Below are 19,913 nucleotides of genomic sequence, written 5' to 3'. Positions count from 1 at the left end.
CACGTTTATCGTACCAGTTGGTCAGCACTGAAACCTATGATTAATTAATTTTACACTTTGACCTCGTCGTCGCTTTGTCTTCCGATTTTCCACCCCCCCTCCCCCCAAACATATCCACCCACCGATCGAATGTCGCAACGTGCAAATATGGCAGGAACGTCTTTGTCGTCCATCCCTCCCTGGGCCAAAGGTTTCAGCTTTCGGCCAAGCGGCCAGAATCGTTGCGTATCTGTTTGCAAATTGTAAATGAAAAGTATCAATTCTCGTTACACAAATTCTTTCACCTGGTTTCCTGGTGATTCACCACACCCGGCTTCTGGCTTCTTAGTCGCTCGACGCTAATGCCCAGGATAATATTACACAATCGCTTGGCAAGGATTCCGTTCCCAGGGATATCTCTCTCGAGTTACAGCGACTACCGAGCGAGCGACAAAAGCGGGGTTTTGGTGGAAGGAAAATTACACGAAAAGCTTCTCTTCGAACATCGTGATCGTGCCCTTTTGACGGGAAGGCATCTGCTCGCTCGCTCGACAGAGTGCAGCAGCAGCAGTGTGGTGTTTTCGACTGTTACATCTTTGGTTCTAAATTAATTTTCCACCACTTTGTGCCATTTCCGGGGAAAAGCTTATTGAGTGGCATTTTCCTTCTGACGCTGTTGGCACGTAAGTTAATTCCAACCTTCCCTGGGCGTAGGATTTCACCATTTCCTTGCCAATACTGCGATGGGTGAAGAAGGTCTGTGATGTGTGCGCTTTCTAGTCGTAACGTCATTTTATTGAGCATGTTTCAAATATTAATTGATGTTTAATTGGTTCAAGTATTTGAAAACGAATTTAAGGCGATGGAATTATTTGTGACGCTTGTTAAGTGTATCTTCTCACGTTAAGAGCGTACTATATTTGAAGAGATTGCACAAATAGCAATAAATTCACGCCATTTACATAGAAAAGACTCAGAGGTACCAAATCCGATTCGGTGATCCTCTATGTCAAGCATTGAATTTGTACGTAACGATCTCGGTGAATCTCATAGGCTCAGGAATCCCTCTAAAAACAGCCTCTGGCGGAACAGGCGTTGGAAGTTTGATGGTTGGTGGCGACTCGAGGCTAAGCAGCGCACAACGAGCGAAAAAGTCCAGAAATGTCTCATCCATCTTCTTCTTGGCTCTACGACCTACTTGGTCACGTCGGTAATTGTATGGCTTATTAGGCTTGCTGACCTACGTACTACAAATCCTATATGGACGTACACGTCCATATGGGATTTGAGTCCCGGTTCTGCCGTGTCAGACTAGCGCCGTTGTCTGTTTAGCACCGGGCCGCTCCGGTCTCATTTATCCCACAAAAAAATCAATAATCAACAGGTGGATTGTAGCGCTTAAAACTTTCTCGATTCTAACTAATAACGCTACCAACCAAAGTAAAATGGAGGATTTTCTGAGGATGCATTACCACTTGATGGTAATGACTCAAATCCCCTGGAGTTACTTGGCTTCAAATTTAAAAATTTCGCTTGTTTATCAAGAAATGGAAATGATGTCGCTGAAAAAGTATTTTTCAGTCAAACTCGGGATGTATTTCCAAATACTCCGAAACGGAAACATCGGACAGAGAATTCACCAAGATAAGTCGATACGACAACAACAGTTTCTACGAATTGGTTCCAATTATTGTAAAAAAATTCTTCACTAGAACAAATATAATGAAACGCAACGTAATAAATTAAATTTGTTATTAGTCTCCATGAAAATGTTACAGACCAAAGATATTTATTTGCGAGTAATAAGGAAGTAAAAGCCTTAGGACTTAGTTTTGAAATCCTCAACTAATCCTAAAACTAATCAACTGATGAGGTTAAAAACTCTCATTAAAAACCTTTACAAAACAGTACAACAATGTAGAACTAAATTTATTCATACGCGTTACTTAGCCCAAGGATTCACAGGAACTTTTGGTCCTCATGACTACATCTGCAACTAACAATTCCTGATATCCATGCGGCACCTTAACCGTATAAAGCAAACAAATTTTACCGTCCGCTTTGTATGTCAACTGTTTGTTTTCTATTCGATAACATCACTCACAGCAATTATGTCCCCATTTGCTTGCTCCCATTTAACCGTTATTGCTAATTCCTCGTCACATTCCCGTATCGTACTGGGATTTCAATTTAACTTCCATTTTTTTCTTCCTTTCTCTCCATCTCTTTTCCATTGCCAGGATTTGTCGCTGAAATCTGTGCCTTATCATCCAGGCGGGCGGGCCCACAGATTCATTTCCATTCCATTTTGCCGGGACAGATTGGCCCACAACGGGAGGAACCCGTTGCCGGAAACCGTACCAGCTAACCCGGTTAAAAGCCACCCTCGCATCCCCACACCCAAACTATATGTCCCCCCGCGGTTGCCAAGTGCGTGGAAGCGAGTGAGAATGTAGAGTGAACATTCCGGGTTCCGCCTTACCCTGCAGCAGCACCTCCCTCGAGACCACCTGATGTACTGTCCTGATGCCTACAGGCCCGGCCATTCCCAGCCCTAGCGGAAGGAGGTGCGGTGGAGTATGCGGTGCGTGGCAGCGGCGACAGCGAGTATGCAGATTACAGTTGCCCGTCCGACCGGTTGCAGCAGCTGGAGCACCGGCAAACGACGGTGGGCGTATGGGAGCACATCCGGAAAATTCCTCTACATAAATATTCTGCCCGTACTGCTGCTGCTGCTGCTGCACAACGGTACGTTGTGGAGAGGGTGAAGAGACAAAAAAAAATGCTCCAGAGGAAAGTTGTGGAACAAAGAGTAGAGATAACCCCACTAGAACATGTTGCCTGTGTTTGCCGGGGTCTGAGCGGCATGCATTGTTCTACTCGTAATTTAAAACTTTTCCAGCGAGACAGAAGACGCGTTAAAGGTCCGCGAGTGAGTGTATGGTGTGGCTACCGTTCCATGTGGATAGGCGTTGGGTATATGCAAACACACAGGGACACAGCTGAGGAACAAAAAAAAAAGGGAACTCATTGTCCCAAGCCACAGCACGCGGGCACATATAACAGGGGAGCCATATAGTTTTGATTTATCACTCACCGTCAACCGTCCACTACCGGGTCCCGTTGATGCCGTCCATGGATGGATGGTGTCAGATGGGAATGAATTGCTGTCCCTCAAGACCATTGTTGGTGGGAATAAAAAAAAACCTCCCCGAACCACGCACTCACAAATTGCAGAGCCTTGTCGCTGTATTTAAACATTCCTTTTGTGTTGAGGATGCCACCATTTTTTTTTCGCGCCTTGTTTCCTCGCAGAGGGTTTACCGAAAAAACAAAACATCAATTCTGGGGTTTTTGTACATTACTTTGCTTTGTTTGTTTTCGCAGCACTTTTCGTTGGCGGGCTGCGCAAAGGCAAGCTGGTGCTGCCGAGCTCCTATACCGCCCTTGGGGATGATCTGGATGTGCAGCTGCATGCCGATCCGCACGAGTTGGCGACGGTGGACCGGTTAAAGTTGGAGATATCGCGCCATCTACCGGGTGCGGCTGGTACTGTAGCTACTACGCTAGACATACGGGTGGACGTGAACCACAACGTGACCCAGATTAAGGTACCGTGCTACCACTTTCTGCACGGTGGACATTACGAGTTGGCAGTGTTGGAGGAGAATGCGAGCCATTCCCGATTGGGACAGCTGATGGACGAACGACTCCGCCAACCGTTGCATGTTAGTTGGCCTTCGGTACGGATAGCGATCGTGCCAAACCGAACCGACACCTACCCGGAACTGAAGATCCAAGGATTGCTCGAGTTCCGAGACGTTCGCTGTCAACTTCCGACCCAAGGGGTCGACTCACTGGATCTCCCGGAGTTATGGCTGGAACTGTTCTACTGTGGCAAATCCGTAGAGTCTTGCAGTCACGGTAACAACTCACAACCTTTCTCGCGGGCGCAAGTTCTCTACACGGAGCAGGTGCGTGGACTTCCACCCAGCCGTGTAGTCGATTTTCGGTGCGATCTTTTCGGGCTGGCCGGATACTATGGGTTGCATCTGAAGTCGGGTACGGGTGAGCCGGATGATCCATCGATGAGAGCACTGTTGCAGGCCCGCGCTCTACTGCAAGCCGACTGGAGCAAGCAGTACGTGTTTACTGTACACACCCGAAGTATCTTTCCCTGTGATCCACACGGCTCTGGAATACGTGTACTGTTCCAGTATCCGGCCTGCATCCTGAACCAAGCGGACAGGGTACGGGTGTATGCAAAGTTGCGGGCGGATGTCCTATCGTTAGCACCGCCCACCTCCCTCCATTACATCGCGGAACAGCGCGTCAGCAAGGGTCAACATTCGCTGTACTTCGAGTGTGATCTGTTCTACGAGAAGTTCGTCGAGTATTGCTTCGTGTACGTTAGTCAGGCGATATCGGGTGCGGTCGCGGATATACGGATGGACTGTGTACCAACGCTGCCGGTGTCAGGTGAGTAAGAAAACATGGCGATTGGCTTTGTAACTCCCTCGCCTAATCTAAAGACCGCTGGAAGGCATCGTCATAATAATGATAATAATGATGATGAGCTGTAGGAGGAGCCAAACGTTGAGCCAAGGTATAGATTATGTTCGTTATTTCGTTGATCCAAAATTAAATTTTAATCGAACACGATCGCATCTCGTTGGCCACCACCCGTGCTGCCACGAGGGTGACGCTGTCGAAAATGAGTGACGGATGAATTAATCTAATTTTGATTGAATCGTTTCCAACTCGCCTCACTGCGTACACTTTTGGTCCAATTTTATTGTTGGGTATTAACATCTCTCCCATTTTCATTCCATTGTTTGTTTCTTTTTCGCTGGACCCCCTCACCTAATAGCTTCCGATTCCGGTGGATGGGGACCCTGGAGCAACTGGACGCACTGTTCGACAACATGCCGGGGTGGCATAAGAAATCGCTATCGATTTTGTGACTCGCCACCACCACGCTACGGTGCAAAGTTTTGCGAGGTAAGTTGGGTTTGTTTCGACCGTTAAAAACTTTATCCCTTCCTGCCCGTGATGTGCCCGTACACCAGCTGCAGGTATTGATTTTCTTACTCGGCTCGGCTTCTTCCCGGCCGGACAACATGCAACACGTTTGTGAAGCTAGCCAACCCGGGCCAACCGGGAGCGCATTATAATTTCTGCTTCTCCGCTGCTTCCTCACTCCTTTTCGGGGGAGTCCCGCTGCAACACATGTAACGATAATTCAAGGTGTACGATGTACTTGCCCGTACACCGTTGTACTTGCCCTTCCCAACACTACAAGCATTTAATTTCCTCCCGCACGGTATACGGGTCTGGAGGCTTGGACGGACGGACGGCTCCTAATGGATCACGCCACGGTTCGATACCTCTGCCTTTGGGTTGTGGCGTTTGGGAGTGTGAGTGTAAACGAGGAGCGGTCATAAAATGGATTCCAGTAAAGTTGAAATTACTTAAGCAAACCTCCTTATTCGACTGCGTCGTTACCGATGGAGGTTAGCATGGACATGCCCAAGGCAAGTGTGGTTGAAACTTTCTGCAACCGACGAATAAAAATAGCATAAATTTAGGCGAAGCTTTCAACCCCAGGCTAAGTACTCACGGTGCTGTATGCATGGTCTGTGGTAGTAGTAATCCGTTCGTCGAAAATGTAATCAACGTGCTGAATGCTTCACCTAAACCAGACTTGCGTGTGTCGAACCCGAACATTGCACGTTGTTTTAAATGGAGCAAAAAATTGGTATGAAGCTGTAGCTTCATAAACTTCACTCCGTCTGGACACTGCATGACGTGCGCAATATGTGGCAATCACAAGTGTTGCCGGTCGAATTTCCTTTCCTTTTTGTTTGCGCTATCGCGTGCAACGGGACGCGCAGAAAGACACTCACCCCGGTGAAAATAGTAACGCAATTGACGGGTAGACAGCTATTTTTTTTTTCACCCCTGCGATGGGAATACTACCTAGATACGGTGCAATTTAATCGATGCGGCATCGATTCTCGTTGCTATGGGTGACACCATTCAACTCCTTTACCAGCGATAGTGTGCGCTGCTCGTGCCAACAGTTGCATACCGTTCGCTGCTTGCGATTGTCCAGATTAACCCGATCTCAAAATTGCTACAATGCCCAAAGAAAAGAAACCTAAAAAACCGAAAAAAGCTGTCCCGGAGATACAGCCAGTCGATGGATTAAGTGCAGTGGATCGTCAATTTTACGAAATCACCATCAACGATCTGAACCAAAAGTTGGCCCGCCTGCGAACGCACAACGTGAAGATAGAGGAGCGCAATGAGGAGCTCGAAAGTCGGCTCAAACAAATCGAGGAAGACCGTGCAGATGTTACGGCCTATTTGGACCGGACGCTGCAGGAAAAGGTGGGCACGATTGTGGAGCTGGAGGATAAGCTGAGCGAACTGTCGAAGGTACGTGATCAGGAGAATGAAGAGTGCCGGAAGCAGATTAACGCTCTCGATGGGAAGTATAAGGCGATGCATGAGCAGCTCACGTCCGAGATAAAGCTACTAACCGGCAAGCTTAACTCGATGGAAGAGTTCCGGCTGCAGCGTGACGAGCTGATGGCCAAGTTCGATGCACAGGACAGTGAGCTGAAGGAACAGAACAAGCGGCACAAGTCAACTCTCTACGAGATGGAGCGTAAGGTCATCCTGGACAAGGACCGTCTTCGGAAGGATGTGGAGAACAAGCTACTCCAGCTATCGACCGAGTTTACCAAATCGTCCGAAATTCGGGTGGCCGCCCACACGCAACGCTTGGTGCGAGAAAACATCGCGCTTAACAACGAGATGGATCGTATGATCTACACGCAGGAACGTATGCAGAAACAATTCACCGAACTGCGCAAACAGAACACGGAGCTGCGAAACCAGGCCGAGATAGATCTGGTAGAGAAGCAGCGATTGATGCAGACCTGCCAAGAGCGACTCGAAACGATCAAGCAGCTAACGGATCAGTTTGAAACTGTGCTGCATAAGAATGGTGAACTGAATGCGTTCCGAGTGCGAGCTGAAGAACTGGAGACGGAAAACAAATCCACCCGGAAGGATTACAATCAGTTGCGACAGAAGGTGCGTGTACTGGAGCAGTACATCCACTACATCAACACCGATCGGCAGGGATTGCGAACGGAGTCGGATCATCATCGGAGAGAGTTTGAACGCATCTCGGACATACTGAAGACGGTTCGGTACACCGTTCGGTCAGCTTTTAAGGGCGAAGAGGAAGACTCCGATCTACCTTATCAGGAGATTAAGCGCAAGCGCCTTATTGCCGATCTGCTCAACACGCTGAACGAGCTGGAGATGCAATCGAAGGCGGACCAGTCGGTTGAGACGATCGTTGCCTCACTGACGGATGTGTACGATCAGGGTGATCTGGGCGTTATTCCACGAGAATCGATGGACACCATTCTGAAGAAAACGCTTGGATGTGAGGAAGTGAGCGAATCGGCTATTATCAGCTCCAGCGCGACAGCGTCATCGGTTGGCGAAGGAGATCGGATGGAAGGCGCCAGTAAAACAACGCTTGTTGGGGCTAGTGAGGACGAGACAGCTATTATTGATGTTGTAAGCGGTTCGCGGCTCGTGTTTCTTGGATCGAACGAATCGCTCGAGGAGGAACCGGAAGGTGAAGGTGAAGAAGGCGCTAGTGAGGAGGAAGAGGAGGGTGACGGTGAAGAGGAGGAAGAGGGAGGTGGCCAGGAGAGGATGAAGAAAGACGAGGAGGAGGATGATGGAGAGTTTGGAGATGACGAGGAAAGCCAGCAGCAGCCTGGTTCGGTTATGGATGGTGGCGATAAGGATGATATCATTGTTGACGCTCCGGAGTCGATTGAGGACGAAACGATCGAGTTTGCTGGTTCCAAGAGTGATTCGGATTGAGAATAAAGATAAGATTTGGATTGTTTTGGCACTGGCAAAGAATTTGTTGGAAGTTCTCTTTTACTGATGACATTTGATTCAAATTGGACCTTTTTTTTGCTCATTATCTATTATCGAACGTTTGCAACTCTTCTTGCAGGGTCCTTCAGTGCAAACGGAGCGATGCGGGTTGGACACGGCAGGCGATTCTTGGGAGTGCATGTTCAGCCCCGCTATCGGTGGCATCAACCTGCCACTAGAGATCGAAGATGTCAACACGGAGATAGGACCCGGCTGTCGCTGTGGTTGCGTTATTCATCTCGGGATGGTCAAGCCGAAACGATTGCTTGGGTCCTCCTCGCACAGCTGTCCCGATCGAAGTCTGTGGCTGATAAAGGGCGATGAAGGATGCCGTGTGCGTATGTCAATCGATTTCCAAAAATTTCCCTGTGACGGCCAATGGTTGAAGATACGGGACGGAGATTCGGTTGCCGACGAGCTTTTGCTACAATTCGGAGCCGATCGAACAGCAGAAACTTCAAGTGCAATGGCGGAAGCAACCGGCAATATGTTGCTGGTGGAGTTCTTCTCGCGAAAAACTGACCAATACGATGAGGCATGTAATGCGGGATTCTTGGGTCAAGCGGAGCAGATCAGTAAGTTGTCTTGTTAAACCAATTAAAAAATTAATTACTTATTTATGTGTTTGTCCCCTCGCCGGAACAGAATTACCCCATATAGCTCTTCAACCAACGGAAAATGATACTTCAATTGCGAGCAAGGTGATAATGCCGATTGTGGCAGGTCTGCAGAGCTACGCTAGCTTTACGATCGCACACGTGTGTGCCATTGTGTTTATTTGTTTTATCGTGTTCGTGAGCTTCTTGCTCGTGGTGCAGTACATCTTTCGGTATCGGAAGTACGAGCTGGCCACCAGCAGGATGGAAGCGGCCGACTCACCTGCCCATACACTGTTTGGATCGAACCAATCGATCGAACCAGGCGCTCCCATACAAGCACGTTCTCGGGCTGTGTCCACGACAACTCTCATCTCCGAGATTGTGTCGTACGTGAAGTTACGTCCACGGGTGACGACCTCCATCCGGCACGAACGGTTCCGGGAGAGTGTGGAGTATACGCTCGAGTCAACGAACAACAGTCGATCGGAGGGAGTACGATCGGATGGAAGTTCGGAGGTCGTTATGGAGCTGCAGGACAGAACTGCAACGGACGTGGAGGAACGGGAACACCACGGGGAGGGCGATGAAGAAACTCCACTTCAAAGTCTTAACGATCTTAATCATCCAAATGAAGACCCAAGTTCAACTGCACCTAAGGAACGTGCTTCACAGAGCAAGGAGGTTGCGGAATCGGAAGATGAAAGGTCAACGACGGTCAGCTCTGCTTATTCATCTTTAAATCGTGAGAAAACACCGCTGGTGGGAGGCAGATCTAACAAATCTAACGTGGAAAAGCTGAGAAGTAAGCGAACGAATGAAGAAGCACCGATTAAGATAATGTTTTCCGTTATTTTCTCCACACTAAATCTGGCTATTTTCATGTGTTTCGTGACCTAATTCGTGTTTTTTCTTTCCCGCTAGCTGGTGAACAACTCGTTAAGAGTGCTACTTGTCTAATGACGACGTCCAGTACCAGTACAGCTACACTGACCAACGTTAGTCCCTCGGATGTTGTAAGTCTTCTAGTCATACTATTTCTTTATGGATATTGAACTAATTTCTAACCATTTTCGTCTAGGAATGTTCCTCTCCAGCCGAACTTAGCATCCGGAGTCCCTTAGCAAGACGCAACACGGGCACTTCAATAAGGACACGCAACGCGAAGGAAAGCAAAGAGAAGCGAAATCTTCAAAAGCTGTTGGCCGGTTCGGACTACTCTCTCGGTGCACCTTCCGAGCAGGACATGGAGCTGGACTACTATGACTACAATGTGATCAATGCGGGTGCAGCTCCCGGTTCGTATCTGGGGATGGATCCAGCTTTTCTCGTCTGGATTCCGCCCCTAGACGATGGGTCCGATGAAGACACCAAGCATCGCCAAGAAGCTGCATCCGATGATGATGACGAATTAACCGAACTTGCAAATCGTGTAGGCGATCGAATGGGATCGGACTCGCGGTGCGACAGTATAACCCCTAGCGAAGAACTCATCCGACAGCTGGCCGAACAGAAACAGAACGATTACGTGATCGTTTCGAACAGCATCTCCAAGAGTGATATCTGTTCCGAAAGTGATGGTGCATCAACGGATGGGAAAATACCATCGGAACGGCGAAGAAGAAAACTGCACGACTTGATATTGGTACGAAGGAACGGTGGTGGCAATGGTACTGGTGGTAGTCCAGGTGATAACGGATCCGGATCATCCGTACGGAAAAGTTCCTCCGATGAATCGACGGAGGAAAGGGAAAAGGAAACGTCCTTCACGAAGTCACCGGTCGACAACAAACAGATAAGTGATTTCTACGAAATGGCCGACATAGCTTTTGCGGACGATGAGGCAGACGAAGAGGAAGAGGAGGAGAAGGAACATGAAGACGCGGAAGATGCTCATTCTGGGGGGTTTTGTGTAGATCGTCCAAAGGGTGGTACGATCGTACTATCAACGGCAGCAAGTGCAAAGTTAGAACCAAACAGCTTAGTAATGACAGAATCCACTAAGTATCAACATGTAGTGACAGGTGTTTTGCACCGCGAGGGCGACAAGATGGTTCAGTAGATGTTTCCCAGCCTAGGTTCGGTTTGGCTCCACATCTGTACAGATCTCCAAACTCCAAAAATAAACATATGAACACACCGGAATTGCAAAAGTACAACTACTACTACTTGTATCTAAAACCATATCGATAGGAATTGACCACAACTGGAACATCCCAAACCCAACCAACATTCTAGTCAAGCTCCTCAAGAAACCCATAGCTGTTGCAGATACCTGTATACCTGTTCTTTAGAATCGTTCGGAAATTGAATCCTTTTCCTTTTTAGCTACTGTTGGCGCGTTCGTAGCATTCACCGTGTAGTGAACACTGCATCTGTGTACTGAGAGACTGATCAAGGTGTAAATAAAGATAGAGTTAGAGAGTGTGATCCAACCCGTTTCCTCCACAGTGAGCGGAACTCACCATTCTCTTTATTTGATAGCTTTGGATGGATGGTGGAAGCTTTGTACCAAAAACAAAAGACATGGTAAAACCCTTCTTTAGATTAGCTTAGGAGGCTTCATTTTTACGATCGTTGGATCCTCTTTACTGGGACCCGCAACAACGACAAGATTGAGCAAGACAGAGGGAAGGAGAGTACTTATTTAATCCAAAAACTAAAAGGTCAGAAAATTCTGCAACACCTAAAAGCTTACTTTCGATGCGCTTAATGACTTCTATATATACGCTCTAGGATATAGATATACGTATATGTACGAATGAATGTATGTGTATGTATAAGGCCTCTTTTTTGATTTCGCTTTTCTGAACGTAGTGCATTATAGGCTGAGTAGCTGAGTTTTAAAGGGTGTTAGTTTCGGTTTTGGCATCTTTGGGAATCAATCAAATCAAAAAGTATAGAGCATATATATATATAAACGATACTAAATATAAATTTATTTGCAAAACAAAAACAAAACGAGGACGAAAAAATACACAGAATTCTAGCAAAAACACGTTGTGTTATTCGTTATGTAAATGTAAAAGAGACTAGGGACAAAAACACTTCTCCGTTTTTGGGCAAATTTTGTAACGATATAGAGGAATAAAGAGAAACAGCCACACATGCAAAACAAAAATGAGACAAAGTTTCTTTCTTTCTTTTCTGTTCATTTTCATTCCGAGGCGGTATTATATTGAAAAAAAAAACTCCACTTTATTAGCTTAAAAAATTATTTGTATATGTGTAGGACAAGGTTGATCATGATTTTTTTTTTTCACGTGTGTTTCGTTTGTTCTGTGTTGTTGCAAATCACCGATAATTTGTTATCAAATCAAATGTATCCGATTCCGATCACGCATCCTTCTCAGATCAACGATGGAAGGATATGCAGAAGAAGCGCTCGAAGCAGCAGTTATGTATGTTTGACGATGTTTGTTTTGTCGGTTTGTGTATGTATGTGTGTGTGATAAAACCGATAGTAAATTAAATGCAATTTCATTTCCTTCGCTTTGTTACTTTCAGCTTCTTTTTTTGTTTTCCTAAAAAGCCTCTTTCTCTATCTATCTCGTGGAATCTGATACCCTGCCTGATCCGACATTTTGTAGCTATTGGCGCAGAAAAAAGGGGGTAAAGGCACAAAAACATTACTAAAAACCAAGGCTGCGCTGTAGGATAGAGGGCGATTGCACTTTTTGACGCTATATTCTTTTACAGTGTGTTTTGAAGTAATAATACACTTCGCAAGATAAGAACCAAATTGTATTTCTCTCGAAAGAAGTTTTATTTTCCTTAAGTGAACGCTTGAATTATGCATCGATCTCATCCTTCAGAAGCACCTCGGGCAACCAAAAGACGAAAAGAAAACCCTGCAAAACCGAACACAGTAGCACGATAAAAACCTTTCCTGACAACTTTTTCTGGTTTCTGCTCAGCTACACGGAGAAATGTGCCAAGGTTGCTAAGATTTTGTGAAATTGCCCATTCGACTCTATATTTCTGTTGTGTTCTCTCTCTCTCTCTCTTCACGCAATACTAAGCATTGGGAAATACGGGTTAATAATACGATAATTAAATTAATTCAACATACTACATTTTGTAAACGAAAACAGAGGAACACAAACACGCACACTCAAACACACACACTCAAAAACACACATCCGGCATTTCACCCGCTTCTGGGTAACGTAAAAATGACTCACAAAATAAATACGAAGTGTAATGAAGTAGTGTGTAGACCCACTGTAACACCCACAATTTCGAATCTTGTCCGTTTTTTCAGCATGAAGTGAAGATGTTTCTGGCCCATCCCCAGGGGAGGTAGTATCTGTTTTTTTTTTTTTTTGGCTTATACGACATTCTCAATGTTCCAAACCTTCGTGTTGCAGTCCTGGCCGGTCGAGATGAGCGTTTCGTTGTCCAGCCATACCAGGCCCGTAATTTGCGACTGTGGATGGGCATCTGGAAAGAAATGTGTGTATTGAAAAATGGCTGCTCACTTGCTTGCAGGAAAAAAAAACAGTACTTACTCTTAATAATCGTATGCTGGGCCGGCTTGTTCACAAACCAAATGATGATGGTCGTATCGAGCGAACCGCTCGCTACTAGCTCCGAATTGGGCGAGAATGCTACACAGTTAACACGCGCATTATGGAAGCCCCATTCTTTGTTGTGTGGAGGCTATAAACGGACGAAGAAAAAAGCATTATTAAGGACCTCCCGAATCCTTATTGACAAAATCTGCCTATTTAGACACTTTTAATGCAAATTTGTATCGACAAAACCCTTAATAATATGGGCTCCAACCCATATTATAGGGTTTCCAAACCCTGTAACTCTCACTCCTCATACCTTATACTCAGCAACACTGTAAAGGATCACCTTCCGGTTGGCATCGCACGCCACCAGCAGTTTGTTGTCCGGCGAATAGCGCACATCCGTCACTGGGCCCAAATGCTCCAAATCTAGCTTGTGCGTTAGCTGACCACCATTCAACGAGTACACGTGCACTTTACTGTCATCACCACCGACGGCAACGTCCATCGTTTCCGGATTAATACTGACACTGCTCGATTCGTAGTTAATCGGTATCGACGACACCTTCCGGTTGTCCTGCAGCACCGTAATGTCCTTCACGCATCCAACAACGATCGTGTTGCTTTCCTTCAGTATATCCATACCGCGTGGCTGACAGGCAAGCTTCGCATCTACGCCCGTGTACGTATTTCCCTCGACACTGATCTGCTTGATCGAGTCATCAATACCAGCCGTGTACACAAAGTCTCCTGCGGCCCGAATATCGTTGATCTGATTACCGTGTCCAATACCCGCCACACGATCATTAGTTCCGCTGCCCGAATTCCAGTTAGTGACGGCCCCATCATGACTTCCAGTGTAGATCGTGCTACGATCGTCACTAAGCGTCAGCACAGTGATCGGTTTGTTGTGACCCTTTACAACGCGCAGCGGTTTGGTGGGATTGTTCACATCGAGGTAGTTGATAAAACCGGACAGCGACACCGACAGGATGTGATTTCCCTGCCACAAACAGGAAACCTGCTGATCATCCACTGTACTGCCCATCGGGAACTCGCTAATAAGCGTGCGCGTCTCAACATCCCACAGCTTGCAGGACTTGTCGCCGGAGCAGGTCAGCAGTTGCGTACCGTCCGGTTTCCAGGCCACTCCATAAACACCGCCACTGTGTGCCGGTGAACCAACCTCACCGACTAATTCCGATGTCGTACCATCATACATGAAAACCTTTCCATCGAACCCGGCCGACGCAAACAGATGACCGCTCGGCGAGTATCGGACCGCCTGCACAAACCGCGTATGATCCTGCTTTGTCATCTTAAACTTGAACGGCGGTCCTTCGAACACACCGATCGTATTATCCTCACTACCGGTAATGATCCGGAATGGACGCGCCGGACGGAAGTCGCACGAATTGATCGGTTTCGATTGTCCCGAAATTTCACCCACCGAGGTGCCCGTTTCCGCCATAAACACGTGCCCGAACCGTTCCCGACCTTCGCCCACAATCACGATCCGCTGGCTGTCCGGCGACCAGGAAATGTCCTTAATCGGACCACCGATCGGTTGGAACTCATTCTTCAGTATGTGCTCCTTGTTCACCGTGTCCCAGATCCGTATCTTGCCCGACTGGTCACCGGAAGCGATGTAAAACCCGCTCGGCGAGTACTTGGCTACATTCACCGCGCACGAATGTTCCGTGTAGATGTCCGCGATTTCCGGATTCTGCAACAAAAAAACGATGATCTTAGTAACAACTTCTTCTTTATCAGGTTACTATGGACACTACGAGCGGAATACTCACATCAATGTTACGAATAATCACAGAATGTCCATTCGTGTAGAGGAAGTTCTTGCCCTTCGGATCACCACCCAGCACGATCGGTTGGCCACGCTGTGTTCGGGGCAAAGTTGCGTAAATAAACTCTACGAGTCGGAGAAGAGAGTATAAAACAAAAGCGAAACGAATTTAACCACCGCTATTCCATTCAATCGTGTTAACAAGACTGCATTGGGCGATACGCTTCGCGGCACCTCTTGAATGGCCGATCCCGTACAGGGTGTGGTTTACTGGGTAATGAAGATAAATCGCGTCACAGTAGTATTATCGCGTTTCCATAGACACCATTACTCGAAACAGTCAAAACACCGTCGAAAGGAAGTATATTTCGACGATGGAGTGGATCTTTTTTTGCAAGATGAACTGGTTCAGTTACCCACCACGAATATCGCTACTATTCGTAAAGAGGATTTGTTATGCCTAGCAAATAGACTGCGTTTCTTTATCGACCAATCTCGATAGAGGTGCAACGACAGTACCATAGGTTCTCTAAGGAAGGAAGGACCGTCCTTCCACAAAGTAGATGCCAAATACTTGCATTATGGTTTTATTTAAACCTAGATCGGTCAATTAAAGGAACGGAACGAACTTGATGGGTTCAAAACCAAATTCTCATCACTAGTTTATGGCATATGCTTGCATGTGACATTGCTAGTAAGCTATAACATATTGCTAGTAAACTTTTTACTTTTTATTTATTTATAATTAATACTGCTAGTAAACTCCTGATTAATTTTTTTAATTTTGTTCAAAGACGGTCAAAATTTTTTGCAGAATAAATCTAATTTTAAAGGAGCATGCCCCGGAGAAGGCGAAACACATGGCCTTGAAATGACTTGAGATATTTGTACAAAATAATTTGAAGAAGAGCTCAGAATACGGCACCGACCCATACTACTTAAACTAAATAAATAAATCCAATTTGATGAGCTTATTTCCATGCCAGACAGAACAAGCTATCTATTCGACTGAGATAGCACTTGTTTTGATTCGTCTTTGCGAAGGAAACACGCAGCACACAGTAGTCGAAATTTTTGTTCCTCGGGAACTATTTCTCAAGGTGTGCCATAAAAGACGATGTGTACGAAATGCCGACCAAAACATACCGGCAACTAGCCCACCCTAAATGGAGAAAAAGCACCCATGGATTGGATAATCATCCAACATTGTAAACAGCAATTTTAACCTTTTCCTTTCGTTCGAATGCATTTTCAACTGCATCCTGAGAATTTCCTTCCGCGGGTGCATTCTGTTGCAACCACCGGCGACTGTCCGCACGACACTCGCGTGAATTTTATTTATAAAACTCCGCAATCGCATCGACCGGGGAGTGGTGTAACAAGGGGGAGAAAAGCGGCTGTTAGCAAGCACTTTTCCCTACTAAATACAACATTGATCAGGAAAAGGCACACACGCAAAAAAAACTGCTTGTGCATAAAAATGCCGAGTTCATTGCCGTTCCCTGCCGGGTGATGACGCTTACATGAATGTCTCGATTACTCATCGCTTCCGCAGGTCCGATAAGCTAAAGAAAAAGGGAGTCATCCGTTCGGAAGGGTTGTCGAAATGGGGGGTGGGACGAAGGGACAATAGGAGAGTGCCATTTTATAGCATTGGGGTTAGTTTTACCGGATCGGGCTGTTTTCTACTTAATATCTTCAAGAGAGAGAGATTGATAACGGGGACACACATTCCCGTAAATGGTAAAACGGTACACACTTTCCTCCCGCTTCCTGCCGGTTTCTAGGGTTGGGGGGTGTTTGCCCGGTCCCCGCGCTCGGACATCAACACAATTTCCTTATTTGGTAACAACTTTTTTCCCGGCGCACACACCACAATTCGATTCGCTTGTTCCAAAAGCAACTCCGCTTATGGAAATGGGGTAGCGCGAGATGAATGACTCACGCACACGAATATACACTGCATCGCGGTTTATAAATCTAATTTACTAAATACTCACTATTCGAATAGGCCATGATGTCGTTTAAAAAATGGAATTATTTCCAGCGAAACAGATCGCGAATTTGTTGCACACGGAGAAATTGGTTGTTGTTGGCACAAATAGCACACACACGCACGCACGAACCGTCAAAGCACTGGGAAACACGAATAGCAAGAAGAACTGCGAGCTGTCAAACTTCGGTGACGTTCGTGCAGTAGCAACAGCTCAAGCACAGTTTAAACCTGGCTACAAACAATTTTTGTAAGTACCGTTTTCTGAACCAATAACAGAACGTTATCTTCTTATTTCGTACACGATTTTGTATATTTCGAAATATTCCCTTATTTTATTTCGATTTCTTCTCTTCACGTTCGCACTATTCTCACGACTATCACTCCCAACCCATACCCGTTACGCGCTTTTATAAACGACTTCACAATTGATAAGCAGATAAGAAATCCCCCCTGTTATCGGACCACCTTAATGTTAATCAAACGCGACATTAAAAAAAACACCGCACCTATTTCCAACTTAAAAAAAACTCTGTAACCATCACATTTATTGACCAAAGCCTTCTCTCTGCCTGTCCTGCATCTAGGCTTTGCTCCTAAAATTAAAACCTAAGCTAGCGAATGTGTTTTTCTTTTTTTGTTCTTTACTAACGCCGCTCCCTACGCCGAATATTTAGGAGCAATCTCCATTTCGGCCTCCCCCAAGTAAAGCTAACGTAAGGGACATTAATGTCGACTCCTCTAAAAAATGATACAGAATGTAAGAGCTGTGACCTACGGCTATTAATTCTACTGACAGAATGTTTCGTAAACGTTGGCCCCGAGCGTTCGGAGCTTTTCCGAGTGCAGGAAATGAACAATCATCGACGACATCAGGTCCGTATCGTCCGGTAGCGATGGTACCAGCCCATTGCCAACTGTTACGTTGACATTGTTAGCCGGCAGTGGCGCACTACTCACCAACCCATTCACGATCGGAATGAGCTTGGCGAAGGAAATTTTTATTCCATTAATGTTGGTGATGCTTTCTACGTTTAGGTTCGATTTGGCGCTTTTGTTCGCACCGCTTGACGTCACGTAATAGTTGGCCAGTTGGTCCATGATCTTTGAAAAGCCGATGCTGACGTTGGTAAGCCCGACTTGCGTTGATTCGACACTTTCCAGCACGTCCAACGTTTCCTGAAACATTTGGCTGAAAACGCCGTCAACACTCGCGAGCGTAGCGTCCGGATTGGGCAGTGTGTAAGTAGCGATTGCATCGATCGGGTTTTCCTTCTCACTGTTCAGTGCCATCTCGATCGACCATAGAAGCGTTTCCGTATCGGCCAACGTTAGTTGATGCTTTAAGCTGTATCGCTGCATCACCACGGTCACATTCTTGCGGATGATGTCGATCAAACGTTTCAACCCATCCCGCATAAAGTGCTGTATCAGGGACAGATAAGCCGTCTGTACTTGCTTCGATATCGTCTGCTGCTGTTGGGCACTAATTTGCTGACCCTCATCCACCGTTGCTTTGTACAGATACCCTCCAAGAATGTTGATCTGTACCCTCAGCGTAACGGCCAGAAGCGAGGCACCATACACGAGCGTTACGAGCCGTGTAAAAGCAACGATCCGCAGCTCTTCCCACAGTTCCAACTTGTTAGCCGGATTGTTGCGCAGCTTCAACAGTATATCGTCGGTGTTGAGACTTTGATGGACCCGTTCGGATAAAACCTGCACCAAACCCAGCGTCGTTTGATTGCACGTACGATCGGTACACTCGTAATGCTGCATTCGCTTCAACTTCTCGCCAATCTCCTTTGCCTGCTTTTCCTGCAGCTCCCGCAGCTTGTACTGTAACCATTTCAGCAGGAAAACACTACCACCGATAACGACGCCGGTTGTGATGAATTTCCTTCGGTGTCGGTGAAGAAAATCTTTTATGCTTGACAACATGCTGGAAGAGGGTAAAGCACCGTGTCAATAACATAAAGCGTAGTTGCCCGATGTCACTGTTTGCAGTTATGCTTACGCGATACTTAGCTCTTTCCTCGACTTGGGTGACTTCCGTTCCAAAGGTCAGGTGGTGAAAGATCACGCAAGTAATCGAAAAGTCGATTGTTTTCCTTTTTTTCTTCACCAAGAAGTTGCAGAAAAGAGTATGTTCTACCAAAATACAGCCCTTCTTTTCTTCTGTGTTTGTTTTCTTCTTTCCGTGACAGCCTGGGGTTGACAGTTGGGCAGAGGTGGCAAGGTTCGTAGGCATGTTTGAAAGGTGAAATAAATTCATTTTTGAACATTTTATTCCAAATGAATTTTCGTGATTGAACGACTAAAACCCGAACTGATCTTATTTTTCCTTTGTAAAATGAATATTTTTACAGTGAATCAAAGCAATAAAAGTTTGGTTTCAAATGAAAATAGTAAATTACAAACCCATCTTTCTACTAGCCCTGCATATTGAACCGGTTCATGTGAAGGCAAAGTTTAACCGGTATAATCGTCCACCACATGGCTTTCAAATATTCCAGTTTTCCGTTGCATTTCTCTGTAATCTATTTTTGATTTGTGATAAAAGTACAAAACAAGTATAAAATGTTGAAAAAAAAAACATGCGTTTCCTTCTATTATTCTATTATGTAATTATTAAAGACCTTTTTCGTGCGAATTTGGATTTCTTGTCTAGCTTTTTCCTTAACTAGCACTCAGTTAAGTGAGTGGAGCGATTCAGGTAGTTCTTCTGCTCACGACCCAACACTCGTAGGGCAAAATGGGTCCCGTTGGAGTTTGATATCAGTCCCTTTTTGTAGCATCATTCTGCAGCACTTACAAGAAACGTTTGACGGAGTGTGTATTTGACAAATTTTACAAAATAATACATACCAAGATATTATATTCGAAGTTTAATTATACTTATTTTTACATTAAATCGTTAATTATATTCTGCTCTTTCGGATAAAAAATTCAAAAGAATGCTGAAAAAAACATTAGTTTACTAGAAAATTTTAAAAACGCATTCCATTGCACTAGCACATGTTCCGCCACACTCGAATCTTCCAATTCAG

At 45.8% G+C, this 19,913-nt stretch overlaps 5 protein-coding genes across 5 annotated transcripts in view; 2 read left to right on the top strand and 3 right to left on the bottom strand.

The window, feature by feature from the left end:
- The window catches only part of LOC126557692 (cell cycle checkpoint control protein RAD9B), a 211,936-nt gene that overhangs the window by 171,814 nt on the left and 20,209 nt on the right, over window positions 1-19,913 (bottom strand). The window lies entirely within an intron of this gene.
- Window positions 2,569-10,614, top strand: LOC126559684 (uncharacterized). Its single transcript, XM_050215852.1, has 7 exons — window positions 2,569-2,727; window positions 3,367-4,458; window positions 4,850-4,980; window positions 8,036-8,531; window positions 8,602-9,357; window positions 9,477-9,568; window positions 9,634-10,614. Exons 1-7 carry the CDS (start codon window positions 2,589-2,591, stop codon window positions 10,612-10,614), a joined length of 3,687 nt encoding a protein of 1,228 aa, XP_050071809.1. The 5' UTR covers window positions 2,569-2,588.
- On the top strand, window positions 6,121-7,900 carry LOC126557512 (cilia- and flagella-associated protein 157). The gene has a single exon (XM_050213307.1). It carries the CDS (start codon window positions 6,121-6,123, stop codon window positions 7,894-7,896), a length of 1,776 nt encoding a protein of 591 aa, XP_050069264.1. The 3' UTR covers window positions 7,897-7,900.
- Window positions 12,877-16,992, bottom strand: LOC126557473 (actin-interacting protein 1). The gene is made up of 5 exons (XM_050213261.1): window positions 16,871-16,992; window positions 14,875-14,996; window positions 13,386-14,795; window positions 13,064-13,214; window positions 12,877-12,995 (listed from the first exon to the last, which is right to left on the bottom strand). The coding sequence occupies exons 1-5, from the start codon at window positions 16,884-16,886 to the stop codon at window positions 12,883-12,885; spliced, it is 1,812 nt and encodes a 603-aa protein (XP_050069218.1). The 5' UTR covers window positions 16,887-16,992; the 3' UTR covers window positions 12,877-12,882.
- Window positions 17,653-18,804, bottom strand: LOC126558297 (peroxisomal biogenesis factor 3). Its single transcript, XM_050214289.1, has one exon. The coding sequence runs from the start codon at window positions 18,802-18,804 to the stop codon at window positions 17,653-17,655; it is 1,152 nt and encodes a 383-aa protein (XP_050070246.1).

The sequence above is a fragment of the Anopheles maculipalpis genome, chromosome 2RL (genome assembly GCF_943734695.1).
Source record: "Anopheles maculipalpis chromosome 2RL, idAnoMacuDA_375_x, whole genome shotgun sequence".
Classification (NCBI taxonomy): Eukaryota; Metazoa; Arthropoda; class Insecta; order Diptera; family Culicidae; genus Anopheles; species Anopheles maculipalpis.
Note: the sequence above shows the minus strand (reverse complement) of the source record. Positions and strands in the feature narration are given on the sequence as shown.

Excerpts from the sequence above, each read along its gene's own strand:
- LOC126559684 (XM_050215852.1), top strand. The coding sequence starts at position 2,589 with ATGCAGATTACAGTTGCCCGTCCGACCGGTTGCAGCAGCTGGAGCACC. Across the intron at positions 2,728-3,366 it reads GCTGCTGCTGCTGCACAACG|CACTTTTCGTTGGCGGGCTG; the intron begins GTACGTTGTGGA and ends TTGTTTTCGCAG. Across the intron at positions 8,532-8,601 it reads GGGTCAAGCGGAGCAGATCA|AATTACCCCATATAGCTCTT; the intron begins GTAAGTTGTCTT and ends TCGCCGGAACAG.
- LOC126557512 (XM_050213307.1), top strand. The coding sequence starts at position 6,121 with ATGCCCAAAGAAAAGAAACCTAAAAAACCGAAAAAAGCTGTCCCGGAG.
- LOC126557473 (XM_050213261.1), bottom strand. Across the intron at positions 14,796-14,874 it reads TGATTATTCGTAACATTGAT|AATCCGGAAATCGCGGACAT; the intron begins GTGAGTATTCCG and ends TTTTTGTTGCAG. Across the intron at positions 12,996-13,063 it reads CCAGCATACGATTATTAAGA|ATGCCCATCCACAGTCGCAA; the intron begins GTAAGTACTGTT and ends ATTTCTTTCCAG.
- LOC126558297 (XM_050214289.1), bottom strand. The coding sequence starts at position 18,804 with ATGTTGTCAAGCATAAAAGATTTTCTTCACCGACACCGAAGGAAATTC.